Raw genomic sequence first — 10554 nt, forward strand, 5'->3', positions numbered from 1 at the left:
AATACATCAACCTCTTTTAAGTGATCAAAGTCACCGAAACCAATAAATTACATTTAATAAACAGGGAAGGTCACTTAGAATAAAAACAAGATTTGTAACGAAGAAACGTAACGTATTAAACAGATCAGATCGGCTGTCGTGCGGAAAAGAGTTCCCATCTGTTCATTCTCTATCTATGTTACATTTCTATCTGCAGTGCTCTGGACATTGTTCTCAACTGAACAAGTGGCCTTCACCTTTCTCAAGAACACAACATCAACACAACAGCAGCTGAATAGAGGAATATTGTACAGTACACACTTCAGATGTCCTTGCCTTGAGGTTTCTCCCCATATCAATGTGCACACTGTGCACACATGTACAATACTGTTGACTGTGGAGGAAAAGCTAGCTGGATGACTAAACAATGTCATTGCACAGTGCACTCTCCTACCCACACTCGTGATCGTGCCAGTTGGAATGTTAGTGAGTTCCACAGAATTGAATTGCTCTAAGTGCAAAGTTGAGAGAAGACAGGAAGGATATCTTGATATCATTAGGTTTTGAAATCTTATTTCACACGGAAATGGTGTGGAATGTAACATAAACCTTTGTGAGTGGTGTAAGATTGAGTCAAATTGATTGACTGATGGCTGGATTGCTGCATCAAGTCAATACAGGTAACACTGGCCATTGTTTTGGCTAATGTTACAGTAGTGGCAGATTCTGATGAAAATACACACAAAGAGACAAGCATAAGGCACCAATGTCATACCTTACACTCTATAGCAGCTCTATATCAATGTAGGGAAGCGAGCTCTAGTTAGTTCAGTGTCAGCAGCTCCTAGATCATTCTAACCCTGGAGGGAAACACCTCACTACAGGTGAGGTGTTACTAGCTGCCGGTTTGATTCAGGCCCTGCATCGTTCCACTGAATCTGACGAAGCTGAGAGTCAGTAAAGACAGCCTTGTAATCCAGCCATGTCCAAAGCAGGTGGGGAGGAATCAGGCCCAAAGCCTTTTTACACATGACTGAGAAAACACGGTCATGAGAGGCAAGAACATCGCTGCTGGGGTTGTGCTCTCTGTGCAATTGGGGATAAGAGTGGGAATGAGAAATGGAGAGAGTGGAGAAAGAAAGGGAGAGAGAGTGTGAGAGAGAGAGAGAGAGAGAGAGAGAGAGAGAGAGAGAGAGAGAGGGAGGGAAACCTAATAACTGGAGTATGCTGGCCTCTAGTGCCAGACTTAGGCTATGTTTCTGGTTATGAGAATATAATTGAATTATAGATAATGAGATAAGCTATTTTGCAGATCTTAGATAGTGGTTGTAATATGATTAATAGGGTAGGATTGATATCAAACTGGAGAGATGCCCCTGATGAATTCACAGAATAGATTTGGTATTGCCGGAGATAACCTTTTTCAGAATAAACATAATTCTTTAATAGGGAAGTATTTTCTCTTCCAAAACATTTTCAAAACACCTGTTGAGGTCAAATACTATTCTCTTCCAAAACATTTTCAAAACACCTGTTGAGGTAAATTACTATTCTCTTCCAAACACATTCAAAACACCTGCCGAGGTCAAATACACTCAGCTTCAGAGTTTGAGTTGAGCAGTGTTCTCACTATCTAGGTTTTGTATGTAAATATTTATAGCCGTTCTCCCACAGAGATTAGCCTAGCGGTGCCAGCCACCCAGCAGCACCAACACAAGGGCTGGTCAGGTTTAATATTCAAGCTCTGCTTCCCTCTCAGCTCGACCGCCTGCGATAACACAGCTGAGTCACCTGAGAGGAGCTGGCTGGGCCTGCTGTAGGGGCAGCCATTTTGAGAACAGTTTCTGCATCACATCATTTTGAGAACCGTTTCTGCATCACAGTTGTGCTACTCAGAACTGGCCAGTGTGGAACTTGTCCTTAGCAACAACAAGGTAAGCTGCCTACATTTTAAAGGAAGTTTCTAACTTCCACATCACATATAAACCTGACTTTCCATGTAAAGAAAATCATAGAGGGATTTAATTAGGACTTTATTTGAAGTTATAGTTTGATAATTTGTGTAGACGTTAAGCTTACGTGTCAGTTTATTGTGAGCCAAAGGTAAGTTTTAAGCCTCTTTTGTCTTGTGAGTTGTAGCAAGTAGAAATGTAGAAATGCACAGTTTAAACCAGAAAGCAATTTTGTTTTCTCCTTTCTTGAGTTGGAAGCGAGGAGCTGGAAACAGCATGTTCCCGCTGAGAACCTGAACTGTTTCTGACATTGACTGCACAATGTGATAAATGAGTTTTCCTCAGACTCCTGTGAGGGAGAGGCTATTGTATGTGCTGTAAAGAAAAAGTGTTTCACAAACATTCCGCCACAGTAATTTTCTTTCTCAAGATCAAACATTCTTGTGGAGCTCTATTTTTAGCTGACCTATAGTAACATATCTGTGCCACATCATTATAATAAAGGGGGGTAAGTAGAACATGTCATATAGGGAAAAATAAGAGATAAACCTTAACACCCATTTTCTTGCACTAACACTCACACTTTTTTCTAAACTTTTAGCAAAGGGTTCAAAAGGATTCTTCGGTTGGCCCCATAGTAGAACCCTTTTTGGTTCCAGGTAGAACTATTTTGGGCTCCATGTAGAGCCCTCTTTGTAAGGGGTTGTCCTATAGTCCCAGTTAGTATTAAATAGAATGTTACAGCCCCGTCTGCCTGTGGGGAAAACAAGCTGTGGTTACCTAGGTTACCCCCATTGGCTCACAGCAAAAACTTGACCTTTTTCAGACACTATTTTCTTGTCTGCTTGTTTTAGTCAATTACAAAGCTACATTTAAGAAAAGTATGTCTAAAGATGACTTTTCAACATTGCCTGTTCTCAAGCGTTCTCGTAGAAAAACAGAATCTTTTAGGGGTTCCCTCATGACCCTTTTCATGATGGTGCTAGCAGCCACGTGAGTGAGTGAAAACTATCTACCAACTGGAACATTAAGCTAGCCAAGACCAACAACACAAACAAATTGACTACACAGCCAAGCAAACATGATTTAAAGTAATACTTAAGTAGTTTTTGGGGGTATCTGTATTTTACTTTACTAATTATTGTCAGGATTCGAAGAGTGATGGGTGTGGAGTCAGGCGCAGAGAGCAGAGGATTCGGAAAAAACGTTTATTCCGGAACAATCACAGCAAACAAAAGAGGGTAACGCAGAACACAGGCGTAAAACGCTCCAAAATGTACTACACCGGTACATACGCTGTACAGCGGAAAAATGACAGGACACTCCTGAACCAAAAAAACAGCAAACAAGCCCACACGAACACAGGCGGGATAACTGAACTTAAATAACCCCAGCCCAAAACCCCAAACAAGGAACAGGTGAAACCAATTAGACAAAACAAAACGAAAAGGGATCGGTAGCAGCTAGTAGACCGGCGACGACGACCGCCGAGCACCACCCGAACGGGAAGGGGAGCCACCTTCGGTGATAGTCGTGACAATTATATATTTTAACATTTTTACTTCTCTACATTCTTAAAGAAAATAGTGTACTTTTTACTCCATACATTTTCCCTGACACCCAAAAGTACTCGTTACATTTTAAATGCTTAGCAGGACAGGAAAATTGTCCAACTCATACATTTACAAAGAGAATATCCATGGTCATCTCTACGGCCTCAGATCTGGCAGACTCACTAAACACAAATGCTTAGTTTGTAAATGATGTCTGAGTGTTGGACTGTGCACCTGGTTAGCCATAAATAAAATAAAAACAAAAATGGTGTCTTCTGGTTTGCTTAATATAAGGAATTTTAAATGATTTATACTTATACTTTTGATACTTAAATATATTTTAGCAATTACATTTACTTTTGAAACTTAAGTATATATTTTTAACTTTACTTACAGCAAGTAGTATTTTACTGGGTGACTTTTACTTCAGTCCTTTTCTATTAAGGTAACTTTACTTTTACTCAAGTATGACAATTGGGTACTTTTCCCACCACTGTATACAGTTGCAACTAGTGAGTGGAGTTACAAACCGACTATATATACTAAACAAGTTAAATGTCTTACCTGTGATGAAATGTTTTCCACACACATAGCTACGTGTAGCCTACTTGGACACTAGGTCCACACATTTACCACGCAGAATTAGCCTGAAGCCACAGGGCTCTTCTCGCAATATCTATTTCCCTATGTGGGAGCGTTGCGAACCGTAGGTCGAGATGTTTGACCTGGTTACATTGAACAACACAGCAGCTTTTCGGGCACGTTTTGTTATTTCTGTATAACAAAAAATTGACAACGAAGTTGGCTCTTTTACAATGGCGGTCAATGGGAAATAATGTTTGTTTTCCCCATTTTTTGGTCGTGGTCGAGGGGAATTCCTTCTTAGTACATGAATATCGACTTGGATTATGGGGACACCTGAATAACTATTTTAGGTTCTAGATAGCACCTTTTTTTCGAAGAGTGTCGCACTGCTTTGCTGATAGCTCATTTATTGAGGAAAAATGTACTTACTAAGACTTTGATAGGTGGTTGTCTCACCTAGCTATCTTAAGATCAATGCACTAACTGTAAGTCGCTCTGGACAAGAGCGTCTACAAAATGATTCAAATGAAAATGTAAATATAGGATTAATTGGTCAAAATGTTAGTTAATATCAACAATTATTACAAGTGAAAAAATACACAGCATACATATTCAAAAATGCTAAATCCCTATTACAGTAGGCCTAAGCCTGTTTTGATTTTTGTTCCTTTTTGATTCACACAGTTCCTCTACGACAAGAAAATTAACTTCATCTTTCATCAATGATTACATAAGCCCACTTACTGTATATCAGCCCATAGCATGAAAAACTGGAGTAAGATATTCAAGAGTGGAGACCCTGAGAGTGTGGATGGGAACTCCTCTTCGAAGAGGATCTCCTCAAACAATGGCCCAGCAGAGCTAACACCTCAGAGAAACTTTGAGGATAACCTTTCACATGATGCAAACTCCACTGCCCACTCATCCATCACTCCTCCATATGTACAAGGAGAGGGTGATGGTGAGGACGAGGGGACCCTAAAGGGAAGGTTGAGAACCCTCCTCCTCCAATCATGGGGCAGTATTCTCCACAAATTGGGGAAAGGTGATGCAGACTCTGATCTGAGCTTCAATGGGGTTAAGATTGTGCCCAATGGGTCCAGGGTGAGTCCACCTGTCAGCCCAATAATAGAGAGGAGGTACTGGGACACTCAGGACTCACTGGGGACCTCCAGCAAGAGTTCCCGTAGGCCCTTGTTGAGGGACAGTCCCATAGACAACGACCAACTACATTATCTTCCAGAGGAATCAGAGTTGACCAGTATCCATCCAGCTGAGTACTATGCGGAGAAGGTGGAAGTCTACAAACTTAAGTACTCCTATATGAAATCCTGGCCTGGATTACTAAGACTCCTGGCTGGGTTTGAACTTCTCTTTGGGGGTATGGTCCTTGCCTGTGTCTGTGCCTACATCTATAAGGACAGTGAGTGGTCGAACGCCTATGGACTGTATAACAATAGTCATGGCACGTCGGGGAACTCCTATAATGGACCCATGACTCTATTCGTGATGGCGGTGGTTGGGTTGACGTGGATTGTAACCATCCTCCTACTGGTGATAGGGCTGACCATGTACTACCGTACCATTCTCCTGGACTCATCCTGGTGGCCGCTCACAGAAGGCATCATCAACGTCGCCCTGTTCCTCCTCTACATGGCGGCTGGTATCGTGTACCTGAATGACCTCAAACGTGGGGGGTTGTGTTACATGACCATTGGCATTAACCCCATAATGTCCAGCCTGTGTCGGGTTGACGGAGGACAGATGGCTGGCACGGCTTTCATCTTCATCAACATGCTGTTGTACCTCATCAGCTTCCTGGTGTGTCTGAAAATGTGGAGGCATGAGGCCACCCGCAGGGAGATGGAGTTCTTTGAGAGCCAGGTAGGTGGTTGACTAATGGCATTTCCATTGCCCATTGGCAACAGAATGGGCAATAGAATGGCCGCTCTTGAGAGGCACATTGGTTTAAGGCACTGCATCTCAGTGCTAGAGGTGTCACTACAGACCCTGGGTCGATTCCAGGCTGTATCACAACCGTCCGTGATTGAGAGTTCCATAGGGCGGCGTACAATTGCCCCAGCGTCGTCCTTTTTAGGGTTTGGCCGGAGTAGGCCGTCATTGTAAATAAGAATTTGTTCATAATTAACTGACTGGCCTTGTTAAATAAAAAAAACGTAATTAAAAAAATTGCCATCTGGAAGTTGTTATGTGACTGGTGTCAGATCAAGCAGTTCTTAGTGGAATGAGTAAAAAAATGCCATAGATCTCAAAACAACAGCAGAAGGAGTAGCCAAATAAGCTGAGTTTTTCAATTGAAGACAACATTTAGAAAAATTATGATTCTCTACCATGTGTTTCATCTCTGTAGGAAGACAAAATATATATGATTGATAAAGTTGAACAATATAGTTAAATATATACAGTACAAGTCAAAAGTTTAGACACACCTACTCATTCAAGGGTTTTTCTTTATTTTTTACTATTTTCTACATTGTAGAATAGTAGTGAAGACATCAAAACTATAAAATAACATATATGGAATCATGTAGTAACCAAAATATATTTCAGATTTTAGATTATTCAAAGTAGCCACCCTTTTCCTTGATGACAGCTTTGCCTTAATGACAGCTTAACACACTCTTGGCATTCTCTCAACCAGCTTCACCTGGAATGCTTTTCTAACAGTCTTCAAGGAGTTCCTACATATGCTGAGCACTTGTTGGCTGCTTTTCCTTCACTCTGTGGTCCAACTCATCCCAAACCATCTCAATTGGGTTGAGGTCAGGTGATTGTGGAGGCCAGGTCATCTGATGCAGCACTCCATCACTCTCCTTCTTGGTCAAATTGCCCTTACACAGCCTTGAGGTGTGTTTTGGGTCATTGTCCTGTTGAAAAGCAAATGATAGTCCTACTGATCGCAAAACAGATGGGATGGCGTATCGCTGCAGAATGCTGTGGTAGCCATGCTGGTTAAGTGTGCCTATAATTCTAAATAAATTACGACAGTGTCACCAGCAAAGCACCCACACACCATCACACCTCCTCCTCCATGCTTCATGGTGGGAACCACACATGCGGAGATCATCCATTCACCTACTCTGCATCTCACAAAGACACAGCGGTTGGAACCAAAAATCTCAAATTTGGACTCATCAGACCAAAGGACAGATTTCCACCAGTCTAATGTCCATTGCTCATGTTTCTTGGCCCAAGCAACTCTCTTTTTCTTATTGGTGTCCTTCAGTAGTTGTTTATTTGCAGCAATTCGACAATGTAGGCCTGATTTACGCAGTCTCCTCTGAACAGTTGATGTTGAGATGTGTCTGTTATTTGAACTCTGTGCGGCGCAATCGGAGGTGCAGTTAATTGCTGCGGCTGCTAACTCTAAGGAACGTTTTTTTTTTTTTACCCTTATTTTACCAGGTAAGTGGACTGAGAACACATTCTCAATTACAGCAACAGCATGTGGAATAGTTACAGGGGAGAGGAGGGGGGGATGAATGAGCCAATTGAAAGCTGGGGATGATTAGGTGGCCATGATGGTATGAGGGCCAGATTGGGAATTTTGCCAGGACACCAGGGTTAACACCGCTACTCTTATGATAAGTGCCATGGGGTCTTTAGTGACCACAGAGAGTCAGAACACCTGTTTAACGTCCCATCCGAAAGACAGCAATGTCCCCAATCACTGCCCTGGGGCATTGGGATATTTTATTTAGACAAGAGGAAAGGGTGCCTCCTACTGGCTCTCGAACACCACTTCCAGCAGCATCTGGTCTCCCATCCAGGGACCAACCAGATACCAACCAGGTCCAACCCTGCTTAGCTTCAGAAGCAAGCCAGCAGGGGGATACAGGGTGGTATGCTGCTTCTGGCTATCTTATCCTCTGCACCAGAGGTAACTCTGGGTCTTCCATTCCTGTGGCGGTCCTTATGAGAGCCAGTTTCATCATAGCGCTTGATGGTTTTTGCGACTGCGCTTGAAGAAACTTTCAAAGTTCCTGAAATGTTCCGCATTGACTGACCTTCATGTCTTAAAGTAATGATGGATTGTCATTTCTCTTTGCTTATTTGAGCTGTTCTTGCCATAATATGGACACCCTTACCTTGTTACAATACAACTGATTGGCTCAAACGCATTAAGAAGGAAAGGAAGAAATTCCACAAATTAACTTTTCACAAGGCGCACTTGTTAATTGAAATGCATTCCAGGTGACTACCTCATGAAGCTGGTTGAGAGAATGCCAAGAGTGTGCAAAGCTGTCATCAAGGCAAAGTAAGGGTGGCTACTTTGACGATTCTCAAACATTAAACATATTTTGATTTGTTAAACACTTTTTTGCTTACTACATGATTCCCTGTGTTATTTCATAGTTTTAATGTCTTCACTATTATTATACAATGTAGAAAATAGTAAAAATAAAGAAAAACCCTGGAATGAGCAGGTGTGTCCAAACTTTTGACTGGTACTGTACATAACTTCACACAGATGCAATCACCATATGAGGCAACATGAGGCAGGTTGTTTTTACCCTTTCATCACAGTGTACATGTGTCATTGGATGCTTTGGTATCTAATATACTTTGAGTTGTTGCATAATACATAATTCTTCAACTTTGGCTTCAGGAGCATCTGAGGTCCATCTCTGTTGCCCAGACCAAACCTCCTCATCCCCAGACCAAGAGGATTGTGTTTAAGGATGAGATGGACAGCTCAGTAAGGGCGACCAAACGCCTGCACATCACAGATTTCCATCAGGAGGAGCCAGGCAGCCGGAACAGAGCCAACCCCACAGGGTATGCCGAGAAGCCCAGAGTCGTCGCAGACTATATAATGTGAGTGAGAGGATTTGCCTAATATCCTGACACTGATTTTGGGTAAGGATGTGAGCAACAGGAAGTGCTCATATTTAGTTAAATTGTACGAGGTGCAATAATGATATGTAATAAGACATTATCTAACATAGCCTTGTGTCTTACCCTATCCCGTCAGTAAATATCCAGAAATCTTCTCTATGGAAGAAAGGGAAAAATACAAAGCTGTTTTTAATGACCAGTATCAGGAGTACAAGGACCTTCACAAAGACATCAGTACCACCTTCATGAAGTTCAGAGAGCTGGATGCCATGATGGGTAAACTCCTCAAAGATGGCAATAGTCATGAGGTGAGTGATTTCATCTAACTCTGCAAATCTGGGCCTGAGCCTCGATGGTGTTTTCGATCTCACTATGATATGATACCCCTTTCCTTTTTTCTGGAAGTGTAACAACACTTGAACTCAATATATTTTTGTTATCTCATTGTCACTGTCACTGAGCAATGAGAGGTACAATTCATTCCATTCCATGCCCTGTACAAAGGCTTCCACTAAAAATAGCATGTGACATCTGCATAATATAATTTTTAAACATGAATATCTTTCATCCTTTTAACCAATTTAATTGTGGGTGTTTGTTCTGTCCATTATCTAGGAGCAGAAGAGAATCCAGCGGATTTTGAAGAAGTATGAGCAAAACAAAAGTGTATGTGGTGAATGGAGACCCCTAACATTCCACTCACGCTTCCTCACTTACGCTGAAACAATTTCAAAAATAATTCAGCAGTCATTTTAACGTTCAACTGAGATGTAGTAGAATTGTTACTGTTGTGTAAACACCCAGGTAATATTTGCTTTTTCAATAAAGCTGCCCATTCATGTGAATAATATTGCTGCTACTTTGAAACGGGCCTCTAGATTTCTCATTTAACACCACTTACATTACAAAAAGAATCAGGCTGTGGAGAAAGATGCGAAGTGATGGAGCTGCAGTCAACACGATGTGTGTTTATTTTTGACTTCACAGAACCCTGCCTTCCTGGAGAAGAAGGGACGCTGTGACTATCTGAAAGCTAAATTAGGCCACATCAAGAACAGGATCCGTAATTTCGACCAAGACAGCTTGGCAAAGGGTCGGACCTGAAGAAATAACACACAGAAGGAACAAAAGGACCATCATTATTCTGTTCCTGTCACGCCTTTGATTGTTTCGTTATTTAAGCACCATTTGTTTTTGTTGGTGTGTTGTTTATTTAGATTTCATTAAATGTCTGTACAAATCAGTAACTGTGTGTTGTTCCATTATAGTCTACAACATGTTTTGTGCTACTGTAAAGATTGCTTGCCCAGAAATATTGTGAGTGAGTTTCAGTCGTGGAGTGAATGAACTCGTAAACCAACCCAGAGCGCAATTGTGTACCTTTGGACTTTTGTGGCCAATGCTAACAGGGTCAATTCACATTTCATTGACTAGCATTGCATTTGCAGAGCTTTACATATACGCTACATAACGTGGATCGTTTTTTGTATTTTCTTTATATGAATAGTTAAATATGAAACGTTAAAGGGGCAGTAGGGAACCAACAATCCACTAACACAGTAATGACGTATGCAATACTTCCGTTTTTTAAAGAATCCATAAGAATACAAAAAAAAACATTTGTT

At 41.5% G+C, this 10554-nt stretch overlaps 1 protein-coding gene across 3 annotated transcripts; it reads left to right on the forward strand.

Moving 5' to 3' along the window:
- The first annotated feature begins 1631 nt into the window (after window positions 1-1631).
- On the forward strand, window positions 1632-10176 carry LOC109872125 (MARVEL domain-containing protein 2-like). 3 transcript variants are annotated; one of them, XM_031806609.1, is made up of 6 exons: window positions 1632-1913; window positions 4754-5953; window positions 8700-8908; window positions 9066-9237; window positions 9545-9602; window positions 9917-10176. In XM_031806609.1, the coding sequence occupies exons 2-6, from the start codon at window positions 4832-4834 to the stop codon at window positions 9949-9951; spliced, it is 1596 nt and encodes a 531-aa protein (XP_031662469.1). In that variant the 5' UTR covers window positions 1632-1913; window positions 4754-4831; the 3' UTR covers window positions 9952-10176. The 3 variants fall into 3 exon arrangements, with proteins under 3 accessions (XP_031662469.1, XP_020318831.1, XP_020318830.1); XM_020463242.2 differs by having other exon boundaries at window positions 9545-9576; XM_020463241.2 differs by having other exon boundaries at window positions 1662-1913; window positions 9545-9595.
- Window positions 10177-10554: the final 378 nt, after the last annotated feature.

This window comes from Oncorhynchus kisutch, linkage group LG27, assembly GCF_002021735.2.
Source record: "Oncorhynchus kisutch isolate 150728-3 linkage group LG27, Okis_V2, whole genome shotgun sequence".
NCBI lineage: Eukaryota > Metazoa > Chordata > Actinopteri > Salmoniformes > Salmonidae > Oncorhynchus > Oncorhynchus kisutch.